The 18,928-nt window shown below is 37.1% G+C and overlaps 1 protein-coding gene across 4 annotated transcripts in view; it reads left to right on the forward strand.

The window, feature by feature from the left end:
* The window catches only part of LOC136030356 (alanine--tRNA ligase, cytoplasmic-like), a 99,232-nt gene that overhangs the window by 18,064 nt on the left and 62,240 nt on the right, over positions 1 to 18,928 (forward strand). For all 4 annotated transcript variants that reach the window (XM_065709274.1, XM_065709275.1, XM_065709277.1 and 1 more), the window contains 2 exons: positions 11,913 to 12,058; positions 17,273 to 17,461. In XM_065709274.1, the coding sequence (XP_065565346.1) occupies positions 11,913 to 12,058; positions 17,273 to 17,461 (335 nt within the window). The remainder of the gene's footprint in view (positions 1 to 11,912; positions 12,059 to 17,272; positions 17,462 to 18,928) is intronic.

Consider the following 18,928-nt stretch of genomic DNA (forward strand, 5'->3'; position numbering starts at 1 on the left):
GTTTTGTGTGACATAACTACCACTTTATAAATAAAGGTACATTACAGAGGAGAGAGTGGGAGAATACCTCCCTCAAGACTGGCCTGACTTGTATCTCCTCATGAAAAATATGGTGATTTTAGTCCTTGAAAGACACTATTTATTCTTCCGGAAGAAGTCCCCCTCCCCAGTTTTCAGAAATGTATGCATCTGTGAATGCAGATAGCTAGTTTATCCCATAGGTACTATCAGATCCAATTCTAAGTGGGGGATAACATTTTTAGAGTTGACCAGAACAGACTAGAACCAGAACATTTTTCTACATGGGGGGATGAAGATCAGGCAAAGCAGCTTCGTTTGGTTGTTATTTTTTTAATTTTTCCAGGGGAATCAGACCAATCCTAAGACAGCTAATTTGCTTAGTATACAGTTGAGAGAGAGAGAGAGAGAGAGATCGGTATATTTAAAAACTATCGTAGCATAGAGCTAAATTCAGTTTTCTCACAAAAATCATACATTTAAACAAAAATCACACACTACAACTCAGCATTAAAAACTGATGTGAAAAAAGGCACAAATGAGTTTGCGTATCGATTGGTTAGTACTTTAGGGGGTACAAGTTTATTTCGTAATCGAGTTCGGCTATTGGGAGGGGCTGGTTCGGGTAGTAGTGATCGGTGGCTCTTATTGGCTAGGATGAATTTTCCAAATTGGTGAATAAGGTGTTCCAGCTGGACTTTAAGTGGAGATAAATTTAATTTAGCGAGGGCTTGATCGTAGGGTATGCCACGGTCTCGGAGTATAATCCTTGTTGCTCTTTTCTGGACGCACTCTATGTCGCGTAATAGGTACGCTGTGCGGATAGCAGATGGACCCCACACCGGGCACGCGTACTCGAGCAACGGGCGAACATAACAAGTGTAGGCATGGAGAAGGCTTTTAGTATCACACCCAAAACGCCTCATTTTGGTAAGTGTCTGAAGGCTTGCATTAGCCTTGTGGACGGTTAAATTAATATGGGCACTGAAACTACAGTCACTAGTGAAAGTTACTCTTAAGATTTTTATTTCTTTCACAATCGGGAAAGGGACTAGAGGCATATCTATATTCTGCTTCAGAGGGTTGAAAAGAATTATCTTCGACTTGGCTACGTTAATGGTAAGATCATGACTTGAGCATTCGGTCTTTAGCTGATCAAATAACTGGTCTGAAAACTGCTTTGTTATGATAGTGTTTTCGACCAGGTAAGCGAGCACTATGGACGGATGATCTACAAACTTGTAACGGTCGTCGTGATGGTTAAGCAGGGAATTAATTACAGCCAGGAAAATTATTCCAGCTAATTTTGTGCCTTGTGGGGCCCCGCAAGAAGCATCTGACCATGATGAATCCGAATCGTTTTCGTGGAGTGCAAAGACTTTTTGTTTTCGGCCAGTTAAGAAGTCAAGTACAAGGCCAAGGGTGCATCGTTTGGCCCCCATTTCCTGGAGATTCATGCCTGCAGTCCGGTGGCGGATTAGGTCAAAGGCCTTTCGGAAATCCACAGCGCAAATGTCGACGAAACAGCTACCTTTTTCAAGCCATTGGAGGACGCAGCCAAACATCCGTACTAGGTAGGTCTGGAATGTGTATACAAGAATATTCATTAGTTGTCTTTGTAAAGGGCGAAGTGCTTTCAGTGTATTATTTATTTTTTACTTTTTCCCTGGCCACTTTGCATGGAAGAAGTGGCCATAGAAACCTGGGATAAGACTCCTTTGTTTGGAAATCGAAATTTATGGCGCTGTTTTTAGAGTAAAAGGTGACTAGAGGGTAACCACCCCATTCCCATAAGCTTTGCACAACTGGGTGCCCGCCCCAGTTGCCACCCATCAGATCGGTTGAAAATATTTAGAAAACCATTTTGATCAGAATAGTTGGAAAGTCCACTTACTATGCATCCTGGTTTGATGTAACCCACACAGCCCCAGGTAAAAAGTCCCTAAATTATATACACATTGTCATGGTTTATTGATAAGTTTTACCATGGAAACAAGGAGCGAATATTTAATTTTGGCCGTCTGATTGGCTTGAAACTCCCAGGAATCGTTTTCTTGACCAAGAGGACTACACATGTAGTTGCAGGAAGGTTGTTAGTAGTATCCCCTTTTTGGATTCGAGTGGCCAGTACCCCCAAAGTGTCCATACAATCGGTCAGGTATCCCTTTGATCCCCTCAAGACGCAGGTGCATGTTACCTAATAGGGTTTGGTTGTTAAATCACGGGGAATGTTTTTTAAGAGACGCAGGTGCATGCATAATTGGAGTTGCATGCTACATAATCATTTTTTTAAACCTTCAGGGCCCCTCCCAATCAGGATTTCTTGGATGTTACGTCATAGGGTTTGGGGTCTTATGTAATAGGGAATGTTATAGTCCGCTAGTCAAGCGAGGGAGAGTTTTATTAAGACATCTTTAAAGACATTGTTCTTCAAGACGTTTTAATACATTTCAAGACGCTTTTAAGATATTTTCTTCAAGCGTTTCAAGATATCTTTAGTTCTTAAGTGATAGGGAATGTTTACTTATGTTAAGGATTACGGATTGACATGTGAATTGTTTTTTTTCAGGGCCCATGGGGAATCCCTGCTTGTAAATGAGGAGGAAACACACGTGGGTTGTTACAAAATGACGATGTACACGTGAGGTGTTACATAATACTTTAAGAGATGTTTTTTCTTTCAAGGTGTTTTTCTCAGGGAACATTTATTATCTAAAGATTTTTGTCCGCTTTAGGATTCGAAAGGGATCCCCCTGAATAGAATGTAGCGCTAACTAGTTGGACCATGAGAACTTTTCCAATACTTTGATTCGGCTAACACACTTCAGATGATTCAGATGAACCTACTGCACGCAAGGAGAACCTCTGTTCGTGCATACTAAAATAATTAAATGAATTGCATGTTCCCATGTGCCTGCAATAACTGACATGCAGAAGGGGGAAATCAATTACTAGAATTTTGTTACGCTTGGTATGCACCTAGATTTTAAGTAATGACTTTAGAGAGTGTTGTCAGATAATATTGTGGGTTGCTCATACCGCATTTTGCAGGTCTATTACACTATTGGAAGTCGAATATGCGATCAGGGGTGAAATAAAGGCGAGATAGGCTACAAGATACTTAAATTTTGTAAACGATTACCTATCGAAATTTTATCCTAAAACAAGAAATCTGAAGGACACAGACTTTTTTACATACAAGTTATATTAATAACAATAAATTTAGAAGGCGTTATTAAAACACGGAAAAAGCAATTGAAGCATAACAAACGAAAAACAAAACATGAAAAAGCTTATAAACGATAAAATAAAAGCAAAAGGAACCATCAATTAAAGAAACATGAGGGTCCTAGCAACAAATTCCGGAGGATTGATATTAGAGGTAAATTTAATCCATATTAAGATCTATATCTGAGAGCTTGTAATGAAAATGCCACGTTTCTTTGAGCCAAGGCCATGAAATTTCACGCCACCGTGCCAATATGTGGCTTGCCCACCCTAGCAAGCAGTTCCAGAGGGGGAGGGTTGTTATTAGGGGTAAATTTAAGACGTATTGAGGTAATTCTGAGAGTTTTTAGTGAAAATGCCTTGCTTCTATTGCATTATTGGATGCGCTTGTCTGTTACATTCAATTAATTTAAATACTGATACTAACGAAATTACGTTTGAAAATTGGAACATGCAAACGAACAAAAAAGAGACAGATTTTTGCATTCAGTTATTTCCGAGAGGTTCTAAGGAAAATGCCACGTTTCTTTGTGCCAAGGCTAATCATATTCACGCCACCATGACAATATATGGCTAGCCCACCCTAGCAAGTCGTTCTAGAGGGAGAGTGTTGCTATTAGACATAAATTTAAGCCGTATTAAAAGGTTTTTCCGTTAGGTTTCAGTGAAAATGCCTTGTTTCTATTTGCACTATCGGATGTGTCTGCCTTTTACATTCCATTAATTTAAGTCTTTATTCTTACAAAATCACATGTGAAAAATTAAACATAAAAAGAAGCAAAAACGGGACAGAAATTGCATCCAGTTATTTTTGATAGGTTCTAGTGAAAATGCCACGTTTCTTTGTGCCAAGGCTAAGCATATTTACGCCACCGTGACAATATATGGCTAGCCCACCCTATCAAGCGATTCTAGAGGGAGAGTGTTGCTATGAGACATAAATTTAAGCCTTATTAAAAGGTATTTCTGAGGGGTTTTAGTGAAAATGCCTTGTTTCTATTTGCACTATCGGATGTGCCTGCCTTTTACATTCCATTAATTTAAATCTTGATTCTTACAGAATCACATTTGGAAAACGAAACATACAAAGGAACGAAACGGGACAAATTATTGCATTCAGTTATTTCGGAGGGGTTCTAATGAAAATGCCAAGTTTCTTTGAGCCAGGGCTAAGCCTATTCACGCCACCGTGACAATATTTGGCTAATCCACCCTAGCAAGCAATTCCAGAAGGGACGGATAGTTATTAGAGGTAAATTTAAGCCGTATTAAGGGGTATTTCCGAGAGGTTTCAATGAAAATGCCTCGTTTCTATTGCACTATCGGATGTGCCTGCCTGTTACAGTCCATTAATTTAAATCTTGATACTTACAAAATCACATTGTGAAAGATGAAATCTTGATACTAACAAAATCAGATTTTGAAAAATGAAACATGTAAACAAACAGAAAAAAGAGGCAGATTTTTGTATTTGGTTATTTTTGAGAGATCTTAATGAGAATACCACATTTCATTAAGCCAAGGCTATGCATATTCATGTCACCGTGATCATGTGTGGCTAGCCCACGCTAGCAAGTAATTCCAGAGGCGGAGGGTAGTTATTAGCGACAAATGTAAACTATATTAAGAGATATTTCTCAGGGCTTTCGATAAAAATACCATGTTTCTGTGACTGAGTATTAGATTTCACTCCCCCTCAGTCGAAAAAAGTCTTTAGCACCTCCCAGCTTAAATTTAAGCTCTAGTTCAAGTTAGTCCAAGCAATTTACACCACCATGGCAATATGTGGCAGGCCCATGGTATCCTGATGTTACATATTATCATTTCTAAGTCGTTTTCCAGATATTTTCATGATAAAAACGCGATTTAGATTTAATGATTCATATTTCTGAAAGCCAAACCCCAACATGATTCATACCAATTCACACCGCCGACTCAGTCCTCTTGCACCTTCTAGCACCCCTCATCATTCGTAAGACATTTTCCAGATTTTTTAATGATAAAAATACGATTCCAATGTTTCGTGTTTTCTTGCAAGCCACCCAAACGTGATACACCTTGTCAATTCATACCACCGTGTCATATATGATTGGTCCTCTGGCATCCCCTCTTCATTCCTAAGATATTTTTCGTTAAAAATCATGCTCTAAATCCGTTGGTTCATTTTTTTGCTAGCTACCCAAAAATGTTACACTATCTCAATTCACTCCACCGTGCCACACAGAATGGTCTTTTGGCACCCCCTCATAATTCCTAAGACATTTTTAAAAATATTTGTATGATAAAATCATCCATTAAATCCAACGGTTCGAGTTTTCGCAAACGAACCTCTCCATGCTACACTATCTCAATTGACACCACCATACCACTATGGATGGCCCTCTGGTACCCCCTCATCATTCCCAAGACATTTTCCAATTCAACGGTTCGGTTTTTTGCAAACCATCCTCTGTGTCGCACTATCTCATTCACGACGCGGTGAATGAGAAAAAAATCCTAAAATGGTTCATTTTTTCGTAACCCAACCCTCATGATAGACCATGTCAATTTACGCCACCGTGCCACACTATGACTGGTCTTCTAGCACCCTTCATCATTATTGAGACATTTTCCACATCTTTTAATGTTAAGAATTATGCTTTAGATCCAATGGTTCGTGTTTTCTTAAACCAACCCTCCGTGATACACCATGTCAATTTACGCCACCATGTCACACTATGACTGCTCTTCTGGTACCCTCTGCCGCCCCTCATCACTCCTAAGACACTTTCCAGATATTTTCTTGTTAAAAATCATGCTTTAAATCCAATAGTTCGGGTTTTTGCAAGCCATCTTCAACGTGATACACCACGTCAATTCACACCACCGTGCCATACTATGACTGACCGTCTGGCACATTATGGCCCCCTCTCATTTCTAAGACATTTCTCGGATATTTTCTAATAAAGTGATATCCGTTTCCGCTTCCCCCCGCTTCTGGCCCCTGGTTACAACGGTCCCACTTCTGATTCTGCTGGCTTCCACTCTGGTTCAAACGGTTCCGATTCCCGCTATGCCCGCCACGATCCGAGTTCCAAATCTGGCTCCGGTTGGAACAAATGAATTAAATTTGATACGGTTTATTCATTGAATTTTTCTGAGGACTAAAGGGTTTAACTGTATTGATTATAAAGTTTGAACAGATGAATTAAATTTAAAGTGGTTGATTCCATGAATTTTCCCTAGAATGAATAGCTTTAACTCTGTTGAGTAGAAAGTTTGAACAGATGAATTAAATTTAAAGAGGTTTATTCATTGCATTTTCCTAAGGACTAGCGTGGCATGACAGGGTACGCTAGGTGAACCAAAACGAATCTAACTTGAAAGCAGTTAACTCAATATAACCAAACTTAACATTCAGTTATGTTGCCATCTATACCTAAAATAAAAAAAGATTGCAGCATATGAGGTGATGAAAACGAGTCACTATCTAGACTTTTAGATGTGAAACTCACTTTTTTTTATGCAGCTGCCTCCGCAGTACTCTGCGGTTGGTCATCGAAAGTAGTTATTTTATTGTATGTTTTCGATGAATATTAGTTGTGGAAGGATAAAAACATACTTATTATTTGAAAAGAAAGTTAAGATGAGCTCGAGAAAGTGTGTGCACATAATAGAGTTGTTAACTGAGATATAGTGGCGTGGGTGGTGTGAATTGAGGAAGTGCAATGCGGAGAGGGTGATCTTCAAAAACTCGAACCGTTGGATTTAATGCATGATTTTATCATGAAAATATCTGGAACATGTCCTACGAATGATGATGGATGCTAGAAGGTGCCAGAGGTCTCAGTCACAGTGTCTCACGGTGGCTTGGATTAAGATGGTGTATCACGTTGGGGCATGGTTTGCATAAACGTGAACCGTTAGATTTAAATCATATTTTTATCGTGGAATTACCTGGAAAATGACTTGGGAATAATATCCAATAATATTCTTGGATAGCTTTGACTTGGATAATATCCAAGATCGAGATGCCATGGGCCTGCCACATATTGCCACGGTGGTGTGAATTGCTTGGGATGACATGTTTTAGAGCTTAAAGTTAAGCTGGGAGGTGTTGAAAGAATTTTTTTCGCCTGAGGGGGGATGAAACCTAACGCTCAGTCACAGGAAGAAAATTTTTTATTAAACCCCCCAGAAAAATACTCTTAAAACGGTTTAAATTTGTCTTTAATAACAACCCTCTCCCTCTAGAATGCCTTGGTAGGGTGAGCTTGCCACGTATTGTCATGATGGCGTTAATATGCATAGCCTTGGCATTTTCATTAAAAACCTCTCAGAAATAAACTAATGGAAAAATCTCTCTCTTTTTTTGTTCATTTGCGTGTTTTGTTTTTCAAAATGTGATTTTGTTAGTATCAAAATTTAAATTGATGGAATGTAACAAACATGCGCTTCCAATAGTGCAATAGAAATGAGTCATTTTCACTAAGACCTCTCGGAAATACCTCTTAGTATGTATTTTGCTAGGGTTTGCTAGCCACATATTGTCACGGTGGCGTGAATATGCATAGCCATAGTTGAATGAACCGTGGCATTTTCCTTAAAACCTCTCAGAAATAACCGAACGCAAAAATCTGTCTCTTTTTTTTCGTTTGCATGTTTTCTTTTTCAAAATGTAATTATGTTAGTATCAAGATTTAAACTAATGGAATGCAACCGACACGTGCATCCGATAGTGCGATATAAATGAGACATTTTCACTAAGACCTCTCGGAAATACCCCTTAATATGGATTGAATTTACCTCTAATAACAGGCCTCCCCCTCTGGAATGTTTTGCTTGGGTTTGCTAGCCACATATTGTCACGGTGGCGTGAATCTACATAGCCCTAGCTCAATGAACCGTGACATTTTCATTAAAACCCCTCAGAAATAACCGAATGCAAAAATCTGTCTCTTTTTTATGTTTGTTCATGTTTACTTTTCAAAATGTGATTTTGTTTGTATCAAGATTTAAATTAATGGAATGTAACAGGCAGGCACATCCGATAGTACAATAGGAACGAGGCATTTTCACTAAGACCTCTCAGAAATACCTTTTAATGCGGCTTAAATTTACCTCTAATAACAACCCTCCCACTCTGGAATTGCTTGATAGAGTGGGCTAGCCACATATTGTCACGGTGTCGTGAGTATGCATAGGCTTGGCTCAAAGAAACGTGGCGTTTTCATTAAAACGTCTCAGAAATAACTGAGTGCAAAAATCTGTGTTTTTTTTGGTCCTTTTCATGTTTCGTTTTTCAAATATGTTTTCATCAGTATTAAAATTTAAATTAATGGAATGTAACAGACAGGCGCATCCGATAGTACAATAGAAGCGAGGCATTTTCACTGAGACCTCTCGGAATTACCTCAATATGGCTTAAATTTACATCTAATAACAACCCCCGCCTCTGGAATTGCTTACTAGGGTGGGCTAGCCACATATTGGCACGGTGGTGTGAATATGCACAGCCTTGGTTCAAAAACGCGGAATTTTCATTAAAAGCTCTCATAAATAGATCTTAATTTGGATTTAGTTTGACTCCAAAATCAACCCTCCCCTCTGGAATTGGTTGCTAGGACCCTTATCTTTCTTTCATTCATGGTTCTTTTTTATTATATTTTATCCTTTATAAGCTTTTCATGCTTTTTTTTGTCGTTTGTTGTGCCTTAACTGCTTTTCCCATGTTGTAATAATGCCTTGTAAATTTGTTTTTATCAATAAAATTTGTATATACAAAACTCTGTGTTATTTAGATTAGTTGTTTTAGGATGAAACTTCGATAGATAATCGTTTACGCAATTTAAATATCTTGTAGCCTCTCTCGCCTTTATTTCAGCACTGATAGCACATTCAACATTCTATAGTATAATAAACTATAGTACAAAAAAAATGCGCTATGAGCAACCAAGATGCATAACAAGCGCAATCAATTCTAGTAATCAATTTTCCCCCCTCTGCATGTCAATTATTGCAGGCATGCAGGAACATGCAATTCATTTAATCATTCTAGTATGCGCGAACAGGAGGTTCTCCTTGCTTGCTGTAGGTTATCATGTAAAGTGTACTAGCCGAATCATAGTATTAGAACGGCTCTCATGGTCCAACTAGTTAGTGCTCCATTTTATTGAGGGAAATCCCTTTCGAATTCTAATGTGGATAAAATTTTTTTAGATAATGAATGTTCCCTGAGAAAACACCTTGAAAGAAAAAGATCTCTTAAAGTGATAAATTATGTAACACCCCAAGTTTACATCGTCAATTCGTAACGTCCCACACGTGTGTCCTCCTCAGTTACAAGCAGGGATTCTCCATAGGGCCCTGAACAAACGTCGCATGTGAAGTCACATGTGAATGCGTCATCCTTAGCACAAATAAACATTCCCTATTACGTAAGAACAAAAGTAATCTTCAAAAGTCTTGAAGAAAATGTCTCAAAAAGGTCTTGAAATGTATTGATACGTCTTAAAAACGACTTGAAGAAAAATGGCTTAAAAAACGTCTTGGGATGTTTTGAAACGTTTTGAAAAAAATCGTGAAGAACAATATCGTAGTAGATCTCCCCCCTCTGCTTGACTAGTGGACTCTAGCACTCCCTATTACATAACACCCCAGACCCTACGACGTAACATCCAAGGAAATCTTGATTAGGCGGGGGCCCCTGAAGGTTTTTAAAAAGAAACTATTATGTAACATACAAATGCAATTACGTAGCATGCACCTGCGTCTCTTAGAAACATTCCCCATGATGTAACATTCAAACAGTATTAGTTAACGTGCCTCTGCGTCTATAGGGGATTGAAGGGATACCTGGTCATTTCTATGGACGCCCTGGTACTGGCCGCTTGTATTGCGGGGTTACTGGCCGCTGGAATCAAAAAGGAAATACTGATGTTGTTAGGAGGTTAAAAATGGACCAAATATCTTTTTTAGTCTAAATTAGTTTTAAACGGGAAGGTGTAAATCTTTGGAGCAAGTGGACTCTAATTTACAAAAAAGTATTAGTTTGGAGGTACCCCCCCCCCAAGTTCCCCAAGAGGTCATTACATTTCTTATCTAACAGACCTAAGTCCGTAGGCCATCGAGGACCTAAGTGCACATAAATATTTGGTGCGGGGCACGGGTCCTCCAAAATGGGGCCAGAAACATGGCGAATCTTTTTTGGTGCGCTTGAATCTTCGCTTGATCGGCTTGAAAATTCTCTTCCAAACGAATTCCAATAAACAAGAAAAATAGTATTTACTTATAGGGCTGTAGCTCTCCTAAAAAAATGAAGAGAAAAAATCTGAATGGCTTGAGACTTATAATCTCTGTGCTTACAGTCCTACAGTTCCTGGTTCAACGGAAAAAAAAATTTGAAAGAGCATTTCAGTCTCCACGAAAATTGGTCCTGAAAAAGTGGCTAAAAGATAGTTTTTTACAATGAGCTTGAAAGTCATGTATATAATCTCCTAGATGAAAAAGTACCGACCTCTCAAAAATGGGGTTGGAAAATTTGCCATTGGCCTGACATTTATAGGTGTAGGTTTTTTGGAGCCCAATGCACAAAACAAACATTTAAAATAAACATAGACTCACCTTGAAATTGGGCCTGAAGAAGAAAAACTGCTCTTTTCTGAATGGCTTAATACGTACTATAGCAAGTCACTGAGCCAAAGGAACAGTAGCATACACTACAGTTTTAATTATATTTCACAGTCTATAATATTTCTCAGTTAGTAATATTTTAGATGCAATTTTTCAGAGCCTGACTGTATTTTTAGTACTTGTGTACTTTAAAGAGGGTCAAATTGTCGGGGAATGTATATTCTAAGGTAGCCTATTGGTTTTTATCTAATAATGACTTAATAGTGCAGTCAAACAAAAATAAATTAATTTAAAATAGGTTTACCAAAGCATGTTGGTCAAAGAAAAGTAAAGAGTGAAATTGAAACCTAAAAAAAACAGAAATAAAATCATTTAATGAGTCAAAATTAAAACGAACAGGAAGCACTGTGGATGAATTAATGAAACTTAAAATGCATAAAAATGAAACTGAATAGTCTAACTCAAAGGGAAATGAAATTGCCACAAACAACAGTGGACTACCGTTCACTGTAACCCTTTAAAGGCTAGAGTAGTTAAATATGTACTTTTACTAAACTTGAAACTTTAATATCAATTATACATTGAAAAACAAGTTTTTCTTTAATCATTATAGTATTGAAAAATGAAAAATTGTTCAAACTTCTCGGATTTCCTCCTTTGAATATTATTTTATTTTAAACAGTCAATCTAGTTTCATTTGTCTGATATGCAGTAACGTTCCATAAATACTTCTTTTCTTTGAAACATATTCCTGTTAGTCCGTAAGATAAATTGAAGAATTCCGTATTTATCAGCTAAAAAATATTCCTCCGGGTGATACTACGAAGTTTGGAATATTTTAAATCGTTAGGGATAAAGGGGAAAATTTTAAAGAAAGACGTCTGTACGTTTATATATGTATATAAATGTTGGAATAGGTATGTTTATGTGTTCCGTGTTGCTTCTTTATAGTGTGCCTTTATGATAGAAGCTATAATGTCTAAAAAAAAAGTTTGTGTAAATATATTGCACAATACTTGTTTCTGTGCTTAAACAGTTTTCTTCTTTTTTGTCAGACTAAAGCTTGCTCAATGGCATGGGAACTTTTAACGCAGGATTATGGAATTCCTGCAAAATCACTTTTTGTCACGTATTTTGGAGGGGATGCCAAACTTGGAATACCTCCAGACTTAGAATGCAGAGATATATGGCTGTCACTTGGGTGAGGTTTTGTTTCTATCTCATGTATCGCTGAACTTTCTCTTCCTGTGCAATGAGGTACAGGAATATCTTCGTAGATCCTTCTACCTGACACTTTTTCGGTGTGTTGCAAGGATAATTCGGTTTTGACACGGAGTTGGCAAGTGCTATGCACGGTCATGCTTTGAATGTAGAGCTCACCAAGGCTTTTAGGTGGTGTTCCGATTTAGCCACGAAGCTGCAAACTACAATGCATGTATGATTTCTAAAACTTCTAAATTTATTTTTGATTTCAGAGTCAGCTTGCATTAAAGAAAAAAAGAACATGTGAAAGCGACCTCCTTTAAACAAGAGGGAGGAATTTTATCGAAAAAGTAAGAAAGAAGGAGCTTAAGCAAAGCTGTATCCAGGGGAGGGGGAGTTCCCGGTCCCCCCCCCCCGCAAAAAAAATGTTTCAACTCTTGAAAACGTAAAGAAAATTCATGCAAGCAAACTTTCAATGAGTTTTATAATATTTATTTAACCCTCCCCTCCCCCAAACAATGATCCTGGGTAAGCCCTTGGGCTTGGGCCTGCATGCCCCTGGAGACCTGTTTGGATAATGGATATCTACTGAGCATAAGACTAAGCGGTCAAGTAACTTGTTCATTCATTTATAGAATGAGCTGCAGAATTGCTAGCTAGAAACTCAATATGCGGTTCAGGTTCTTAGTAACAGGTGTGATAATTCTATTTTGTCTTTATCTGTTTACATTTAGTTTTTCTTTTCATTTTTTATAATGTTGACTTTATTTTGTACTTTTAATTATCTTAAGGATGAATGTTAAACCTCTATTTGCATTTATATACGTTTTTAATCTTTATGCTTTTACTTTTTTACACAAAGTAGAGATGTAATGAAAAAATAAATCACCAATGAAACAGTGCAAACACAGAAATAAGCAAACACAAAAAAAATTAACCATGTAAACAAAACAGAAAGACAGAAGGAGAAAGGAAGACTGTTTTCCTACTTTAGTAATTACTAAAGATCAGTACTTGAATGAACACTTAACCCTACTCATCCATCCAATTACATAGGTCAAACAGCATAACCATACACAATCAACCGTAAAGAATAATCCATGGACAGGCAGTCATGTTGTAAGTAAGTATAAGTCGTCATCCCTCGATCCCATGTCAAACTGTGCAATTTTTGTGTTCTGATTTTGGAAATCAGTGATGCAAATTATGACTTCTAACTACTCAGGCTAGCTTATTAAAACCCTCTTCAATGAAACCGCTAAATATTAGAAGAATAAAATTTTGACATTAAAAAAAAATCCGAAGAAAAGTATTTTTTTTATCAATATTTACAAGCCTTCATTAAATATTGCAATAAAGAATATGTAGGCTGTTTTAGCGTATTGAACTAGAACACAGTATATTTATTTGATTATCGGAGCTGAATCCTTGTTTGTTTTCGGTACTGACTTGGTAATTTATCTAATAGCCAACAAGTCAAAGTTAAAAAGGTTGTCAAATAACGATTTACGTAAAAAATAAAGGTTTGGCACATTCCTACCTTTGGGAACGATAATCTTAAACATGCTGGTTCTATTGATTTCGAAAATTGGGAACCTCACGGTTCCATTAATAGAAAAAGTTTTCTGATTAGATTAAGAAGCGAAGCAAAATGAAACTTAAACTGAACAAAAATGATCGCTTCTAAGCCTGTGCAATATATGCTTTAAAATTAGTTTTAAATTCACTGATTGCTAATACTTCCCTATACTTTTAGGATTACCCAAATCTAGAGTTTTACTGACGCAAAACACCTTTGAATTTTTATATAGTAGAAACATGAATCATTTTAGGATATTTTAAAATAAGAAAATAATTTTTGAAAATTTCTATTTGGTCTGAATTTATTTAATTTGGCGTGACTGTTGGGAAATGACCCCAAATTAAATTTTTCTGTTTGAAAATAAATATTCATGATTATTTGATTGACAAATCCAACGGAAAACTAATTTTGGTAGTGTCGGGAACATAGGTAAATTTCACAAATTCGTATCATAAGCTTGAAGTGTTCTGCAGTATAGTCAGAAATAACTAGATTTCGATGTTTATAATATAGTTAATCGGGTCCTAGAGCCCCATTCTTTGTTTTTTTGCGGGGTTTTTGTTTTAGGTAAAGTGCTTTCTTTGTGTAATGTTGCAATTACAGAGAAATATTAGCAGTCCCCATATGTACTCATTTTATAGATATCTCTTATATAGTCTTCAATCTGACAATTTAACTTCGTTTAAGCTTCAGTGTTGTTCTTTACCTTCAGTAGAAAAACTTTGTCTTTGTTGTGAAATTTTGCTCCTTTTTCAGGCAACAGAACAACTCTCCCTTCTATAACTGAAGACTCCTCTCTTCTTTTCGCCTATCTCTAGTGTATAGTTTATGGTTTCTATATTTTGAATTTATTTGGTTGGAAATTGGGAAAGTGTTGATGCTTTGTTTACTTTTTTCTTTATATGTTGTCCGCGTTCCTGTTGGCTTATTGCTGTAAGTAAATGACAAAAACTACTGAAATAGCGCAACTTTAATTGAAAGCCATAATTTAGCAAGACGCTTGTATGAAAGCGCTTTGGACAGTGGAAGGAGGCCTTAGATTGGGTTGGAACTGTTCTAAATGATATAATTTTATTATTTTATTATAATTTGGCCCGCTTATACAAAAAAAGAGAAAAGTGGAGTTATACAAAAGAAGAAAAGGACAAAAACAAGAACAATCAGTATCAAAGAACAAAATTAAGCAATAACCTCTTTATTCGTACTCGTAGATCAGGTGTAGAGGCAAAAATTCGAACAGTTTTTCCACCGCCTTTTTTTCTGCACTTGTTTCAGTAGACGCACAACGAGAATTGAGTCCTCCGTATTTTGAGATTTTAGAACAAATGTGTTTCTCCCGTAGAGCAGATATCGTAGCAAAAACTTGAGTTATTTGTAGTATACAGATCGGAATTTTAGTCTGTCAGTTTGTGTGAACCAGTCCCAGAGCTGAGATACATAAAGCAGGTGAGGGACGGCAACCGCTGAGTAAAGCTTTGCAAGAATCTTCTTGTTTAAGCTCAATTTCAGAGAGACAAGCTTTCCGTAACTTGAACGAATGCTCTTGGTAATTTTCATGATTATTAGTGAGCGAGAACGTCTGACATCATGACCGAACGTTATTCCCAGGTATTTCATGGTATTTCCAGGGAAAATTTTCATTTATTCAACCGTCACATATGTAGGGCCAGTGCTATGCTAATTGCTTGCTGAGGGACAAAATTCAACAACCTCCGTCTTTAATGCGTTGACCCTTAGATCGATACTTTTGTAAACAGTGATCAGGTGGTCAATATTTTCTTACAGAGAAGTTAGGTTGCAGCTTAACATCAGCAGAGCGTCAGCATATGAAAGCAGGCTGAAGTCGCATAGATTGATGCTGAATCCTCCAGCAACGTTTTTTGTTATTCCTGATGTCAAGGTATTAAATAGGATGGCACTTAAAACAGATCCTTGACGAAGACCTCGAACAAGTCTAATCGGTCTTCTCAGGTGATCCCCTGTCAGTCTAACTTTCACAAAACTGCCTGAGTGCCAGAAAGATAAGAATGCTACGACATGAGCATTCACACCATACTCGAGTAATTTCAGGGACACCTGAGACTGCACAACTGAATCGAATGTATTTGAGATGTTTACGCTGCACATAAAGAGTGAGTATCCCATTTTGTGGGCTTTGTCAATAGCTTTCTTTAAAAGCCTATGTACAAACGCGCAACTCAGGTTTCGATAGAATTCGAACTGACAATAATCCTATCTACACTTCCCCAAAATTTCTGGAAGTAACTCGAGGACTTTACTGAGAACACTTGAAACGGTAATTGGTCTATATCCAGTGCAATGACTTTGGTTTTTCCCTCTTTGAGGGATATTTGACAGAACACCAGCACAAAATGAGCTAGGGACCACACGCAAATCGACACACATCTGGAAAAGAAGAGTGATATGCTCAAACAAGAGGTCAGTACCATGTCTTAAGTTATCTGGACAAATACTATTAAAGCCAGGCGCCTTTCCGTGTTTTAATTTACCAACTGTTTCAGCAACAGCCGATTTAGATATCACAAAGATATTTTGAACTTTTAACAAGGTTTCGATCTTTTCGTTTAAGCATTTATCACAATCCTATTCAAGCTTAGGGTCTTTGGAACCAAACACTGTAGAGTAAAACCTTAACCTCCTCTTCCGAATGGCAGAATAGCACGTTTTTCCACTGGTATGGAATCTCTTGAAGAACTTCCACATCAGTTTTGGGTTTTTTAAGGCTTGCTCTGAAACTTTATCAGCTTCTTCACTTTTCAGTTTTTCCATTAGATTTAGGTAGTCCTTCTTTGTGCTCCGAAATAGTTGGAAGATCAATCCAGATCTAGGCTTATCGGATTCCTTCCCGATATCGTACCACAACTTAGCACGTTTTTTTGATTGCTTTACCAGGGGACACTTGTCTCAACCTGGTTTTTGAGAACCAGAACGGACGTTACGACAGGGAATAGCTAACTTTTCTGCGGTTTTTATGGCGTGGCAAATTTATCTTTCTACGATGGGAGAGCCTGACCCGAGAGGAGTGTCAGGTGGCTTTGTGCTGCTACAATTTTTAGTGATGAGAAGATAAGATAAGGCTTTTTAAGAAAAGGATCCTAGCTAGTATAACTGTCGAGCTTACGTTTTAGGTCAGAAGAAATAGGATATAAATAAATAAATGTGGTTAATAATAAATAGTGAAAGTAGTTAAAAAATATAAGACCCCAAAAAAAGTTCGATAGTATAAAAATGAACAGAATATCAACGGGGGATTGACAGAATATAATTGATTACTAACCTATGAAGAAAACAATAACGTTAGGCTCTTTACCCACTTCAAGAAAAAAACCGAGGGGGCGGACGAAATTATGTCTTAATACAAGATAGATGAACCTGAAACCACTAGGGCTTCCTCAGCTTCTACGTTTTAAGTGAAGATAAAAGCAGTTATGGCTCGGAATTTTCACCCTATTTTTTTATATAGTGCCTTTATACTCTATGCTCTCTTAAAACACTGTGCTAGGTAGGTCATTGCCTGAGTGTACCCATGCATCTACACTTTCAAAGTTTGTTGCACCTTTACACTCAAATTATATATGTATGATTAATGATCAATTAAGTTTTTTGTAGCCTACCTGAATCTCATATTCTTCCATTTGATGCTAAAGACAATTTCTGGGAGATGGGTTTGTCCGGGCCTTGTGGCCCCTGTACAGAAATTCATTTTGATAGAACTGGTCTCAAATCTAGTCATCTTGTAAACAAAGATAGTCAAGATGTTGTGGAAATATGGAACCTTGTTTTTATGGAGTTTAATAGGTAAGTTTTTTATCCATATCTAATTTTATAATTCATGTTTGATGTCTATAGCTCCAGTTATCTTAACATATTATTATTTCTGATAATTTAATAAATCACGCTGACCTCTGATGAAAGCACTTGGCCTTTTTCTACGTCGAATCAGCGACCAAATCAACTAATCTTAAAAAATCGTTTAGACTGCAAGATGAATTTTCTAAATTAAAGCACTCCGAGTCCATATTTCACATTCGCTGCCTCATTTCTACCAAAATTGTTATATAAGGTTTTCTGAACTTGTTGATTACAAATCTGAGGCAAAAAATATTACATAAGAGTCCCAAAGCAAAACAGATGAAGCAAATATTTTGATTTCTTTCATTAGTCTGATTTCCATCTTTGACTTTCTTGATTTAATGATATATAAGAACTTCTGAACTAGCTGATAACAAATCTAAGACTAAAATTGCAAAATGAAAGTTCCAACTAAAAACAAATAGAGGATATATGCCACAAATGGTGGACTTTGATGGACATCTATTAGAAAACCAGACTCCTACAAGGAATTTAAATCTGTAAGGTTCTAGGTTGGATTAAAAGGGTAGGATTAAAATCCAATTATTCCAGCCCAGAAAGGATTGGAATCCTGCTCCACAGGCTCGCTTGTATAGAAACACCGTTACGGTGAAATAATGTTAGAAATTGCCCACTGAAAAAAAGAAAAACTTTTTCTGTTGTTAAAAAAAGAGAAAAATACTGAAAACCCTTGTAGCCCCCGAGGCTCTACGTTGACCCTGAAGGTCAACATAGCACCCTAATTATATCACAATTTGCAATTTGTTTATTACTTGAGTAGTTCCACCTTTGGGGGTTCAGCGTTCGAATTGTTACTAACGTCACCTTGACCCTATGTCAATGCCATTTCATCAGCCAATTCCAGAAACAGCTTCTATAAATAACAAATATTCTTCCAGAATCATTCTGATCTAATAACTGATGGCAATGACCTTAACAATGAAAATCTTGACGAAGATTATTGCAGAATCTTTCATCAGTTTCCTAGCTCGTCACAACCCTTTTGGGGGTATGATTTTTCAGTAAATTGAACTGTTACGAACTTTTAGGCTCAGGAGCGTTACATACATCACTTAGACCCTACTTAGAGTGTCATACCGCCAGTCAATTAAGAAATTACCATATATAAATATCAATGTATTCTTCCTGAATAGTTCTGATGTAAATACTGCTGTTTCTTCTGAGCATATTTTTTCAGTAAATCCAACTATCTGAATGTTTAGGCCCTACACCACTTCTTATGTTGTAATATCATCACGCCATTCAGGAATTAGCTTTCATAAATATGAACATATTCTTCCAGGATAATTCTGACGTAAATACTGCTGTTTCTTCTGAGTATTCTTCTTCAGTAGATCCAAAAATCTGAATGTTTAGGTTTTAGATCGTCACTTATGTCACTAAGTCCTTCTA

This window comes from Artemia franciscana, chromosome 8, assembly GCF_032884065.1.
Source record: "Artemia franciscana chromosome 8, ASM3288406v1, whole genome shotgun sequence".
Taxonomy (NCBI): Eukaryota; Metazoa; Arthropoda; class Branchiopoda; order Anostraca; family Artemiidae; genus Artemia; species Artemia franciscana.